This window comes from Manis pentadactyla, chromosome 2 (assembly GCF_030020395.1).
Source record: "Manis pentadactyla isolate mManPen7 chromosome 2, mManPen7.hap1, whole genome shotgun sequence".
Lineage (NCBI taxonomy): Eukaryota > Metazoa > Chordata > Mammalia > Pholidota > Manidae > Manis > Manis pentadactyla.
This window is the reverse complement of record NC_080020.1, coordinates 6,438,703-6,452,368: the sequence shown is the minus strand read 5'-3', so window position 1 is coordinate 6,452,368 and position 13,666 is coordinate 6,438,703. Positions and strand designations below refer to the sequence as shown.

At 40.9% G+C, this 13,666-nt stretch overlaps 3 protein-coding genes across 11 annotated transcripts in view; 1 reads left to right on the top strand and 2 right to left on the bottom strand.

Annotated features, from left to right (window-relative positions):
* Positions 1–5,934, top strand: part of BRCA2 (BRCA2 DNA repair associated) — a 59,359-nt gene extending 53,425 nt beyond the window's left edge. For both annotated transcript variants that reach the window (XM_036905020.2, XM_057489681.1), the window contains 3 exons: positions 2,299–2,543; positions 3,917–4,063; positions 4,953–5,934. In XM_036905020.2, the coding sequence (XP_036760915.2) occupies positions 2,299–2,543; positions 3,917–4,063; positions 4,953–5,594 (1,034 nt within the window). In that variant the 3' untranslated portion in view covers positions 5,595–5,934. The remainder of the gene's footprint in view (positions 1–2,298; positions 2,544–3,916; positions 4,064–4,952) is intronic.
* A 3,024-nt stretch (positions 5,935–8,958) lies between these two features.
* N4BP2L1 (NEDD4 binding protein 2 like 1) overlaps positions 8,959–13,666 on the bottom strand; it is a 28,499-nt gene continuing 23,791 nt past the window's right edge. Inside the window, exons 2-5 of one of the 4 annotated variants that reach the window (XM_057489737.1) lie at positions 12,938–13,065; positions 12,538–12,626; positions 10,608–10,684; positions 8,959–9,510 (exon numbers count right to left, since the gene is read on the bottom strand). In XM_057489737.1, the coding sequence (XP_057345720.1) occupies positions 9,252–9,510; positions 10,608–10,684; positions 12,538–12,626; positions 12,938–13,065 (553 nt within the window). In that variant the 3' untranslated portion in view covers positions 8,959–9,251. Of the gene's footprint in view, positions 9,511–10,488; positions 10,558–10,607; positions 10,685–12,537; positions 12,627–12,937; positions 13,066–13,666 lie in introns of all 4 variants that reach the window. The other 3 variants (XM_036905016.2, XM_036905018.2, XM_036905019.2) reach the window with 3 other exon arrangements.
* N4BP2L2 (NEDD4 binding protein 2 like 2) overlaps positions 10,489–13,666 on the bottom strand; it is a 100,648-nt gene continuing 97,470 nt past the window's right edge. For 3 of the 5 annotated variants that reach the window (XM_057489723.1, XM_036905009.2, XM_036905012.2), the window contains 3 exons: positions 12,938–13,065; positions 12,538–12,812; positions 10,608–10,684 (listed from right to left, as the gene is read on the bottom strand). The gene's annotated coding sequence lies outside the window, so the exon portion shown is untranslated. Of the gene's footprint in view, positions 10,558–10,607; positions 10,685–12,537; positions 12,813–12,937; positions 13,066–13,666 lie in introns of those variants that run through there. The other 2 variants (XM_057489711.1, XM_036905011.2) reach the window with 2 other exon arrangements.

The window sequence follows — 13,666 nt, the reverse complement described above, 5'->3', positions numbered from 1 at the left end:
CAGGATCCCATTTTCATTTAGTCCTTCTTAGTTTCCTGTGACCTTTAACAATCCCTCAGTCTTCCCTTGTTTTTCAAGGGAAAGTCTTGACACTTTTGAATATACTGGTCCGTTATTTTGTAGCATTTCCCTCCATTCGGTTTGGTTTCTCCTGATTGGAAGCAGGTTGTTCATTTTTGTCAAAATTACCACAGAAACAGTGTCCTTTTCTGCACCTCTTATGGACAGGTTAGTGATGTTGGTATGTCTTGCTCGGGTAATGGCAACCTTGATCATTTGGTTCAGGTGGAGTCGGCCAGGTTTTCCACCTGTGAGATGACTGTCTTTCCCTTTGTAGTTAATAGATATCTTGGAGGAGTTTCAAGATGATGCAAACCCTGTTTCACCCCAGACTCCTGCCCACTAATTGCAGCATCCATCAGCTGGTTTCGTTTGCAACCTAAGACTGTGGTATTTACCGAAGGGTGATTGTCTTTTTCTTTCCTTCTACGTTTATTGGAATTCTGTTGTAAAGAAGAGCCATCTCTTTTCCCAAATTTACTTACTTATTATGAATATTTATTTTATTCTAAGGGTTAAAATTAAGCACCTTCATTATTTTACTGCTCCAGTTGTTTCCGTTTGGGCCATTAGGAGCTTTTCGAGTTGATTCCTGTGTTTTCCTGGGCACTTCCTTGCTTTCTGGCATCACAGGATGTTCCAGGTTCATTTTACGTGTGCCCCTGTCCCGGTCCTAGAATTACCTACTTCTCCAAGGAATTTTTCCTTGAAAATGATCCTTTTTTTGTTTTTGTTTTTTAAAGAGAAAATGATGTTTAGAACCAAGATCTGATTGCTAGATGTGCTCATATCTATAGGGGTGTTAACTGCTTCTAGACCCTTTCAAGCAAGAAGAACTAGGTCCTGTTTGTATTCCGTTTAGGGTTTTGGATTTCCTCCTGGCTCATTTGGCCTTGTTTGTTGGTCGTTTTGCCTGGATAGTGTGTGTCGGGGGTGTGAAAGAGTCAGAGAAGCGTCACTCCCTCGTTAGGCCACCACCGCAGTGCTGTCCCTCCCTTTTTCCACTCCTACCTTGCCCTGTGGTTTCTGATTTATCCATCCTGTATTTGTTTTCCTCTAGTGGGCAGATACATGTATATTTTCTTACATCCCCTTCTTTCTTATATGAAGGGTAACAAACTCTAGTCTTTATTTTGTGCTTTTCTTTTTTCACTTAACAGTATGTTTGGAAATCAGGTCATAGAGATCTTCTATTCCTTTGTGCAGCTGCATAGTACACCACTGTGTGGCTATACCGCTGGCCATCCAGCTACTCCCCTGGAATGTTGGTTGTTCTCATCAGTTTGTAATTGCAGGCGTTCCTCAGAGATATTGTGAGTCTGGTTCCAGGCCACCGCAATAAAGCAAATACCACAATAAAGTGAGTCAAATCAGTCGCTGGTTTCCCAGTACATAGAAAAGTTATGTTTACACTATACTGTAGTCTGGTAAGTGTGCAATAGCATTATGTCCAAACAATAATGTACATAATTTAAAAATAACTTAATAGCTAAAGTATACTAACCATCATCTGAGCTCTCATCACTAATCACAGATCACCATAAATAATAGTGAAAAAGTTTGAAATATTGTGAGAATCACCAAAACATGACCCAGACATGAAGCAAGCAAACGCTGCTGGAAAAATGGTGCCCGTGTACTCAATGGAAGCAGGGGTGCCACACACCTCCAACTCACAGAACATGCAGTATCTTCAAAGTGCAGTAAAGCGAGGTGTGCCTGTGCAGTGTTTCGTTGAATAACCTCGTTCACAGGTGTTTCCTGAACCTTGTTCATATGCATCTTACTCCTACTGGAAGCATATCTTCAGAGTAGAGTACTGCAAGTGGGATTGCTGGCTAGAAAGGGAAGCGCATGTGCTGCTTGCTACATATGACCACATTTTTCTTCAGAAGGCTGCACAGATTTGTACGTCCAGCACAACGTATGCATGTGCCGCTTGCTACATATGACCACATTTTTCTTCAGAAGGCTGCACAGATTTGTATGTCCAGCACAACGTATGCATGTGCTGCCCCCACAGCCTCAGTAACCAAGAGTGTGGTCTTATTGGAGGTTTAGCACCAGAAGCAACAGGTCATTTTGGGAAATCACGTGCTCTGTCTAAATTTAGTTATTTTGATTTGTTTTTACCATCAGCATACCAAGACAAACGGGCATGTTTGAGGTCCCTTGCATTTTTAAATGTATCTTAACACTTATATGATGAAATGGGGGTTTTGTTTTCTTTCATTTTAGGTCTTCCTCCTTTGGTCTATTTGTCAGACGAATGTCATAATTTACTGGCAATAAAGTTCTGGACAGATGTTAACAAAGACATTGTTAAACCTCACATGTTAATTGCTGTGAGCAACCTCCAGTGGCGACCAGAATCCAAATCAAGAATTCCTACTTTATTGGCTGGAGATTTTTCCATGTTTTCTGCCAGTCCAAAGGAGAGCCATTTTCAGGAGACATTCTACAAAATGAAAGATACTGTTCAGGTAAAATAAGTTTTGAGCATTACCATGCATTTGGTATTTTCCTATTTTGACAAATGTCAAGGAGTGGCAACTTTCATGAAAATTGGATAGTTGAAATAAAATGTAAGACAAGGTTTCATCATATATTAATTGCTAATGAATATAATAGCAGTTACCCATGGGGTAGCAGCTCACAGTGTAATTAGTTAATACTGCGCAGACTCCAAATTTATATTTTAAGCTCCATACTAGGTTTTTATATAGTTTATACCTGTCTTTGATTTGAAATAGTCCCAAATAGGGAAACACTAAAATTATTTTCCCTGGGTAACATATGCATTTTATGCTCAAATCTATATATACATTATATATGCCAGGCCTTGTTCTAAGCCAACTCATTTAATTCTTTCACCAACCGTATGAGGTAGGGAACTGTTTTTCCATTTTATTGGTGAGAAACAAGCTAAGTTACAAGGTCAAGTTGGTAGAACGAGGACTCCTACTTAAGCCGTCTAAATATAGAGCCCGAGGTACTCCGCAGTGCTGCCTCCCGACAATGCTAGATTTCACCAATGGCCAACGAGTAAGAATGTATGAAAGGTAAGTGTCTTAGTTCTATAAGTTAATAGTTGAAATGTAATTCAAAATCTATATAAATAGAAGTGTATCCTAACAGCATTAATTAGCTGTTTAAAGGAAGTATGTGAGGAATAACACCCTGATTACCTGGTTTCTAAACTGGGCATGGAGTGGGGTTATAGGCATTACTTGGGTCCCATACAGAGAACATTCCAGGTTTTCTCAGACTGTTCAGCAGCAGTTCAGAGACAGCTGTCATTTTATAGCATTTTAAGGCTTTATAAAATACTCTCATGAAATAGATTAAAATATGTGAGGTTGATGGTATTTGGCCATTTTGGCCTCTGAAACAATAGTTTCATGTGGTTTAACCTATACATTATTTCCGTTAACTCATGGGGCAGACGTGAGCCAGTGCTCATTTGTCCTGCTAACCTAGGGAGCGCTCCAGAGATGTTAGGTGATCAGGTAGCAAATAGAGCTGCAACGTGAGCTCCACCTCCTAATCCAGCATCATGTGGTACTTGCCAGTTAAATTAGATGGTTGACAAGACCTCCTCCATCTCTTTCTTTCCCTAACATACACACACACACACTCCCTCTTTCTCTCCCAACAACTGTTTCCCTAAATCACTGATGTTGGTTTTGAATGTTTCCATCAGCACATTGTTTGACAGTGGCCATCAAATTTTGGGTGTCTCATTCCTTTTTTCTGGTCTGAATTTTTTATTTCTGGTTTTAAAAGTAACACTTTCTGAAAACATAAATGTGTGGATCTGCATTTTGAAAAACAGCTTTTCTGATTTATTTCTTAGAATATTACTGTATTTTGCACCGATGCAGAAAATAAGCTTATGCATATACTTAACACAAATGATCCCAAGTGGTCTACCCCAGCCAGAGACTGTACCCCAGGGCCGCACACAGCTCAGACGGTCCCGGGTACCGGAGATATGCTACTGGTAAGTTAATGGAAACTTAATTCTATAAATATTACATAGGGAGGCAAAAATACATTCTGGTAGATACTTAGTAAACATGGTAGAACGTAATGAAACTTAATTAGAAAGTGAGGCTGATGGTCACTTGGCTCCTGTAAGTTGGCTGGAAATTATGTCTTGTTTACTGATGACAAAATGGAATACTCTGGGAGCAGATTCTACAAACGGGGCTTTCATTTTTACCATTCCAATACATGTGAGTGAAAAGACTTTTTTGCCTGTGTCTGCTAGGAGGACTACTCTCTACAATTAGGGCTGTTTGTGAAGTCAGTTTAACTCTTTAAATCACAAAAAATGTGAATCAAGGTAAAGTGTCTAATATTGGCTACTGACTAATTCTTAAGTAGCTAACATTGCTAAGTATATTCATACTAACTCATTTAATCTTCACAATTACCCTGTGAGATAAAAATTAGTCCATGTTACAGATAAGAAATCTATCATAGAAAAGTCAAGTAATTGCCTAAAGTCAGTTAGAAAAGTATGTATTAGAAACCAGGCAGTCTATGTTCTTAAAATGGTTTTAAAAAAGCTATCTTCCTTTAACCTGTTAATAATAGAAAAGATTAAAGCAAAAGTTACATCTCTTACCTCCTTTTTTGTCTTTTACTATGATTAGTCTTCATATTTCTTGCTTTTCATGTCATTTTTATATGTAAAATTATTTCCTTCTGGACTAAGAATAATATATGAATGTTTCTTGAAATCATCTGACTGATTAGCCACTAGGGGAGTAAGAATATGTGTGGTATTTGTGTGTATAAATATTTTTAATGAAAAGCTAATTTGATTTTGTTTTGTGTGTTAATATATAATTATATAAGCTACATTTTAATTTGTCTTTTATTAGATGTCTTCACCCAATAGTGATAAAAATTATCAAAGTCCTTTACCACTTTGTAAGCAAAAAAGAAAGCCTGCTCCCACGTGTGTAGCAGCCCCAGTGAGTTCAGAGCCGTCTTGTAAAGGGGAGAAAGAGACCGATGACCCAAGGAACTGCAGGAAGAGAAAAGCCCTGGATTTCTTGAGTAGACTGCCTGTACCTCCGCCTGTTAGTCCCATTTGTACATTTGTGTCTCCAGCTGCCCAGAAGGCATTTCAGCCACCACGGCGTTGTGGCACCAAATATAAAACACCTATAAAGGAAAAAGAGTTGAATTCTCCTCAGATGACGCCACTTAAAAAATGTAATGACATGTCTCTTTTGGAAAGCGATTCAATAGCTGATGAAGAACTTGCCCTGATAAATACCCAAACCCTTTTATCTGCTTCAAGAGGAGACAGTCAACTTAGACCTGCCATGGACTCCACTAAGACTGCTCCCGCTAGATCAGAAGACCGTCTCCAACTGCAAGGGCTTGACACTGCGTCTGTGGTCAGAGAGCAAGACGCTCCCCGAACCAGCACCGAAGAACAGGAGACTGATGTGCCCGACACAAGCACAAAGCAGGGTGTATCGCAGAGACTGCAAAGGCGACCAAAAAGGAAGTGACCACAGATTAGTTACTGGCTCCTGACCTCTCCAGTCTGTACAGCATATACCGTTTCACACTGTACGTCAATGTTTGCGTGAGAGAAGAAACAGGTGCAGATTGCCTAAGTGTTGTATATCCTAGGAGTGCTCTTTGCCCGCTTCTGTACTGGTGTACTTTATTTCAGTTCCGTGTCATAAAGCCGAATGTAATTTATTAACTAATCAAGAAAACAATCTCCTTTAAGTCTTTATGACTGGATTTGATCACTACAACTATTAGTTTACAAATGAAGTAAACATACCTTTTTCTTTTAGATTATGTCCTTAATTAAATTAATCTAGGTTTCCAATACAGTTATTTGGACTCACATAATTCCTTTTAGTTTAGTTTCTGTTTTAGGTTTTGTGGGGGTTTTTAGGGGTAACCCGCTGTGAACTAGTTTCCCTTCCTTCATGTGTTGATTCTGCTGTGGTTCCATCCTGGCCAGACGTCAGGATGAGTAAGATACTACAGTGGTGCTGTCTTCTGACCAATTCTTCCAACCCTGAATGATCTTTATGATTCCAGTGGGACCTCTGCAATTTAAAAAAAGGGCGGAATCGCCTTTTTTATGATTCCAGTGTGATCTCTGAAATTAAATTATTTCAGTTAAAAATTCAAATACTTTAAACAAAAAGCACATTGCATAGTGTTTTGCTTTTTATCAAAATGATCATCTGGACTGCAGCTTAGGAGCAAATCTTTTCTTTCAAACTCACAGTAATCTCCCTTTATTTTTAGCCCTATCACAGGACCCAGCAAGCGCTCCCTTTTAAATCTAGTTGTCTCTAACTACCAAGGCAAAAGATAACAGTTCAATGTAAGATGATACCCTCACTTATTACTTACATAAATAGAGAAAAAGAGAAAGCATTTCTAACTAAGAGCTAACTGCATAGAGAAGCTCTTAATCAGGTCTTTTAATGCCTTAAATTTATATATGTTTTCACATCTAATTATAAGCACATTTCAAAGCCAAGAGTAAACCTTTTAAAAAGCAGTTTGTTTTCTTCCATCCTGTAATCCATGATTCTTTCCTCTAAAAACCTCTAATAGCCCATTCTGCTATTCTTTTTAACTTGCGTTCTGCCAGTCTTATTAATGTGATGTGAGTTTTGTTCAGTTTGGTCCTCACATCATCTTCCCAGTGGTCCACTCTAGAACAGGGAGTAAGACCTGAATGGCAGGTGGACAGAAAGGATTATAAGAATTTCACCTTTTTTTTCTCCCTGGAAAAATGTAATTGCTATTACCTCCTCCACTCTTCACTACCATTCAGAGTACCGACTGTAGAGAGAGTCCGTACACATACTACTGTTTATAAATTGTAAATAATATAGCCAAGGTATTGAGGCTAAGTATGAAGCTTGAATATACGTGAATATTAACCCCAAAAGTGACAATTTAATGATTACAGAGTCAACAATGTACATACAGTGCATGAGACCAGGCAAGTGGCAAAAGGGATTCTCATCACTCAACGATCAGCGAGAGCCTGTCGTGCTTATACTGTGCCAGCTGAGGAAGAATGCAAGACAGTGCAAGTCAGTATTGGCTGTTCAGACACTATACAAATCAGGAGCCATGCAAATAAAGAGAAAAAAGAACACTTCTAGCTGGGATAAAGTTGGTGGCATTTCATCAATTATTTTTTATGCTTTCAAACCAAGTGTTTCAGGAGTCAGATAGGAAAACACGGGGAAACTGTTCTGAGCCCTTTAAAAGCCTGGATCTATTACCTTGGGCCACTTCTGTGTGGTGCTCACTCACTGAGCCCGGCTGAACCAAAGACCTACGCCGGGAGCCAGACCCAAACCAGGAGCGCTTGGATTCTGACCCTTCCGCCTGCTGCGGCGGAGTCAAAAGCAGGCAGTCCCCGTGTGGGCTCTGACCCTCCCCTCTACCCCAGATGCAGCAAGCCGCGCAGACTGAGCTAGTGCTGCAACCACCACGCTGACTGGGATCCCCAGGACTTCCTGGGCCTTAAAGACCTAAGTATTGTTCTGCGGATTTTATTATTAGATTGTGATGTGCTGTCCTTAGGTGCATAGAATTTAGCAAAACTCTAGTACCTTAGATTCAAAGTCACTAAATTTTAGTTTTGTCAAACTTTGTTAGAGGAGATAACTTTTAGAATGTTAATGAAAACATCACAGATGCATTGCTGGTATTCTCAGCTACAAGATGTTGAGTAGATTTCAATAATGCCAGGTAATAAAATGTCAAAGTAATATAGTCTTTCTAATGTGCACAGCTAAACCAACTTATATAAGCAAGGAAAATATGTTGCTTTTGTCTTTACCTGAATGTCTCCTATTTATTAAAGAAGACTGGTAAGTAAGTTTATGATATAGGAAAACCAGTTCTTAAAATGGTAGAATTCTGTGGGATTTGGGTAAATTTTTTACATTGTAGAACCAAAAAAAAAAAAAGATTAGATTCAATGACAAATCCATGTAAAGCAATACCATACATAATTTTTAATAACCATAAAAGCACCATTATATAGGACACTTAAAATAATACTTCACAAAACGTTAGAAAGAAGCTGTTGGTCAACAAGAAATAAAGCATACATCCTACAAGGTCAGCTATCGTGATCTCACACCAAATGAATCTTACTCCAACCTGCTGAGATTTAATTTGGGTTCATGAATTATTTATATAAGAGGGCCTTTCCAGAGTTGTGGTTGAACTTTCGTGTCTTAAATAATGCCACATAAAACACCAAGACTGCCCATCTCACAATGAGCATGACTTTTACACATTCCTATATAATTTATATCCTGGGATTAATCCTTTGCATTCCCAAATATTTGGGCTGCCAATTGATCCCATATTTTTTATAGGCATGATTTTTTAAATCGCTTAAGTATTCATCTTAAAAATTGATATTTTATAAAGGCAGGCTTGTTTTATTTATGCTGTTAGCACAGCAGCCAAAAGTCATTCAGGTTTAATCCTGTTCAGTAAAGTGGTAGTTAAAACACACGATATGACTTTAAATAATGACACTACTTGTATACTTAAGAAGAATCCAATAGACATTTTTAACAATACATCGCTAGAATAAAGGAATAATTTCCCAAAGTATCCACTTCGAAGGACAATATTCACTTAGGTGTTTCTTTCTAGCATATTCATTGTAAAGAAAAATCCATATTCCCCGTGACAGCCACCCAGCTCACGTTGTTGAACACGAGGATTATCAAAGTAGCATTGGCACTAAAATGTTTCCTGCCTCCCACCTCACCTTCCCCACCTTTCCCAGTTTCCTGATAGAGATGAATTTCCTGAAAAAATAGATTACTTCAGAGAAAGTGGTCCTGAAGCTTATTAAGATATATTATAAACACTTTATTTCATTTATGAACCTGGAGGGCTGGTCGTGTTCTTCGGTTTTCAGGTTTCAGTTTCAAATAAGTTCTTTCCCTAGAGACTTTGTTCACTCGGCTCTGCAGAATTCCGCACATCAGACTCTGCACGTAGCGTCGCTCCGCCAGACAGACACCTGCTGGCGAGGGACATAACCACTTGTGCACTGGAATTAGAGCTCTAAAACGGAGCAAAGAATAAATACCAAAAAATTGAAGTAAAAACTGATTTAGGAAAGTGGATTCCCGCAGGCGCGGCCTCTAGTACCCGTGGTGGCAGCCGCCCCTCCTGCGGAAGGCGCTGGGGTGCGGGCAGCCCCCGGGGGCCGCGCGGCGCGGGACGCGGGCGCAGGCGCCCCAGAGCCCCGCGGCGGCGGGCGGTGAGGCGGCCGTCCTGTCCTGCGCCCTGCCCGCTCGGCTCGGCTTCTCCGCGTGCAGCACGCCGGAGAAGGTGACGTCGTGCTCATACCGCTCTTTCATGCGGTGTATCTTTTCTCTTGAGACGCCGTGAATGTTTCTTCTACATGGAAAAAAAGGCAGGTGGTTACGGCCGCACATCGGACCGAGGTCCTGGCATTTACACGCCCCGTGTTTGCCGAGAGCAGGCCCTCCCGAGGCGCGGGGTGCGGCTGACCAACGCACCGCAGCCTGCTGGGCCGCTATCTGCCAGGCCCCACGCCTGCCTTCCTGCTCGCTGTGCACCCCACACTCCCGCGAGGCTAGACAAGAGCTAAGGCTTCAGAAATGCTTTGTTTCTGGAAGTCTCAGTTCTGCGGTTCAAGGCATAAAAGAACACCATGAGATCTTTCTTATTACATATTTGCCTATTAATCATGCATGTATGTCTATCATCGGTTTATGCCAGCCAGGCTTAGATACTTCTAGATACTTATTAAAACATTCATAAATCCCAGTGGGCATGAGAAGCAACTCAGGATGCAGTTCGAAATCTAATTACCAGCGATTCCATATGAAATGGGGTCCAGGAAGTAGGACTTTAATAACCACCTCAAACAATTCTGATGGGTGGTCCACAGACCCACTTTGGAAACACTATTGCGTGTAACCATAAGATGAACTAGCCTTATTCCTTAAAAGTAAATTCTGATCTCACTGGTTACTGTAAATCATTGACATTATCAAATAACACAGATAGTAAATATCAGAACCATGCATTCAGTCAACAAGTTAGTATTACTGGGATGCTTATCACTTTATAAATTAGAAGAAGCATCTAGTCCATGAATGAACCACAGTGTTCAACATCTACCCATCTTTATTTAGCCTAAATGCAGAAACACCACTGGCGTGTGCAACCCCATGCAGAAAAAAGTACTTTAATGTTCAGTAACGAGGAAGCATTTTAGCAGAAAGTTAAATGTGTCCTTTTAAAGGACCAAGTCCAAGCCAAGATTTAGCATTTAGCATTCTATTAGAAAACTGATGCAAAACTAAAGTCTTATTAATAATTCCAAAGTTATCAATTTCCAAGCATTACCATTTCTGGCCTGAAAACTACCATGTCCATTTCCAGCCTGAAAAGATTCTTTTGTTCGGTCTGAAATACCTGAAAATAGCAGGATACATAATGAGGAGCTAGAAAAAGCAAAGTAGTACCTTGCTAACTCTTGAACGTTGAATTTCCAGCGAGTGTCAGGTTCTCGGAATATAACTTCATAGTTATTTTCAAGCGCCTGATTTTTCAAAAGTACATAAAACATTGAAGACATGGTATGTATGTTTGGGAATGTATATGCTGCCATTTAACATTTACTACAAATCTTTCCAAAATTCCTTTTGTTTTACCGGTAATTCAATGCCTTAGTTTATCTTAATAAGTAGACTTGGTCCATTTCCATACGTAGCCTCTCTCAGATTGTATTATGATTCCCAATTATAAATTATGGCCAATTTATCTATTATGGAGACACATTATAAGAGTTCTTTGGTTTGGACATTTTTGAAAACAGCTGAACTAGTTTTAAATGTCCACAGGTATGAGCAATGAAACTGATGGCTTCCCAAAGCCCCTCACATGGTTATCATAGATTTTCTCCTGTCAAATGTTGTGTCCTATTCCTCATGCGTTGGTTTAGAAAGTGAGTGCCGCGGGATCGGAGCTTATGAAATAGAAGTGATCCACACACACTCTCCCCTCCCAAAGGCGCCCTCCCTGCTGTGCAATACGGTTTAGCTCAATGCACTCAGCCCCGTTTCCTTGAATCTAGAAAAGAATTAGTTTCCATATAAACAACCAAAATATTCTTTGCATTCATAAATTGACTACTACTTATCTCAAACTGAATTATATTATCACTATGATTTATTGTGTTATAAAATACAGAATGAAAAGAGCTAAGTAAAAACACTTTCTTTTTATTCTTTAGATGGGCACTCCTGATTGGGGAAGGAGTCAAGTACCATATACGGAAAATAGCTAATTTCTGGGTCTTATTAATAACTGTGGATGGCTGGAAAAATTGTACATATCCAGAAAATAAAAAGTAAAATTTCTTCCCTTAGGCCACTCCTCAGTTAACCGCTAACTCTTGGTTTTGAGTTGTGCCTTAATTAAGTGGACTCCTCATAGCGCTGTTTATTTCTCCCCCAAGTGGACTCTTGGTCCATGAACTGAAATGACCACAAAGTTGTAGAATTCTTTCCTACACTCACCACAGTCTAGGCCTAAGTAAACTGATGAAAATACAGAGAAAAGTACACTGATACATATGTAAACTATTTTGCCCAAAATGTTAAAATAAGCCTAAAAATAGACTGCCGTGGGCCCAGTTTGGGCAATATTCACTTCAGAACTAGCCAAGTGGGGATTAAGGGAAACAAAAGTGGGTCCTCAGCTGTCTTCTTGCCCCATTATGTTCCTGGACCTTTTCTCCTTTCTGTACCCAGTAGGAAATGAAAACTTATTAGCCGAAGAGATAAAATATGTCTTAAACAAAGATGAGACATATTTCAAAACTTAAAACGTGCAAATTGTTTTATTCATCTTACTGTTCTTTTCCAACTATGGGAGCTGGGTTGTTATCTTTATATGTGCATTTATATTTGTATTCTAGTATCTTAACAGGGTTACAGTGTTAATCCTTAATCTCTTTTTAAACTAAAAATTCTGTTGTCCTGGAACTAACTGCCTTGCAGCAAAACTACATAGTACCAAAGTCCCAGCTTGCCCAACACAGACCCATCCTGTCACTCTCATCTCTGGCTCTGCTAGGCCCATCATCAAGCCCAGCCCTTCTCTGCGGGTTTCAGTGGGTGCCCCTCTGCCTGCCTCCCCTTTGGGGAACAACCAAGACCAAAAGCTATCAAGAAATCAGACCCAGGACTGTTAAAAAATTGTACCCCGATATTAGCATCTCAGCAAATGTCGGCCATTGAACAGAAAAGAAACACTAAAATAAAACCTCTCGCTCCCTGAGAGGATTACTATTAATAAACATGATCACACAGATCGGAAAAAAAGAACAAATGTTTCAACTTTCTCACAAAATGCCCATAACTGAAAATTCAGAATGATACGTCTTCCTACCATGACGGCATAGGGCTTCATTTCCCAGGCGTGGAGGTTGGTATTATCAATAATTATGGGGGATATGCCATTCCTCATTGCTTTTCTTGCTGCAACACAATGTTATAGAACAGTGAGCAACAGGCGACAGCAGAGGGAAGGGTGAGCGCGCTCCACATTTTGTTATCGTCATTACAGCATGTCCTCATCGCCCAACTTCAGTGCCACCTATTTTCAGAACCCATTATCGGTAGTTTTCCTTTGCCTGGAATCTAGGGAGGTTAGGCACTGGCATTCTGTTTGGGGAAAACAAACGGCAGAACTTTGGATTAAATCCTTCCATGAAACATTCGCTCTGCAGCAGCTACATTCCACGTCACACCAGGATTTCCCTATAGGAGTTTGGGAAGGGATTGGTCACCTCTTTTCTGGTTCCATTCATGAGCTTCCTCCAGGAAGTCAGGATCGAACTCATAGGCACCATCTTCCCTGAAGAAAAAATCATCCGTGCTGAAGATCAGGGCCCTGGGGAAGTCGAGTTTCAGTTGTCTGGAAAGCGGGGAAATAAGAGATTATTTGGTGACTGTGCACAGTCGTAATAGAAATGTTTTCCTGCCATCTCTAACATTTAGCAGTTTATAATTCTGAGTCCACCGGGTTTGACTTGCTGAAATTCGGTTTAGAAAGAGAGAGAGATGCCCATTCCCCTTGAATGGTACCGTTCCTTCACAGGGGGCGGGAGGGGCAACCGGGACTGACCCCGGGCAGACGTCTGGAGGCCAAGCTGAGGGCGGCACGTTGGCCTCTCCTCGTGGCCCCAGCGCTCCTCCCCTGCGCCGACCCGTGGGCGCCGCCCGCCCCGACCCCCAGCCTCACACCTGCCCCGGCTCCCATCTGCCTGGGGCCCTGTTCTCTGCAGGGTCCCGTCCAAGAAACTAGTTTTGCTGAGCTATATGACATGTTGATGGAAGCGATGTGCGCGCCGCCCCAAGGAGGTGACAGGCGACCTAAGCCAAACGGAAAGAAAGCACAACTAGGAAAGAAAGAGGTGCACCCAACGTGCCCCGTGCCTCCCTGAACCTCCGTCACGCCAAATACGGGAACAGCAGGCCAAAGAGGAGCCCCGGCGGAGTCCGGCTTCACAGCAAAA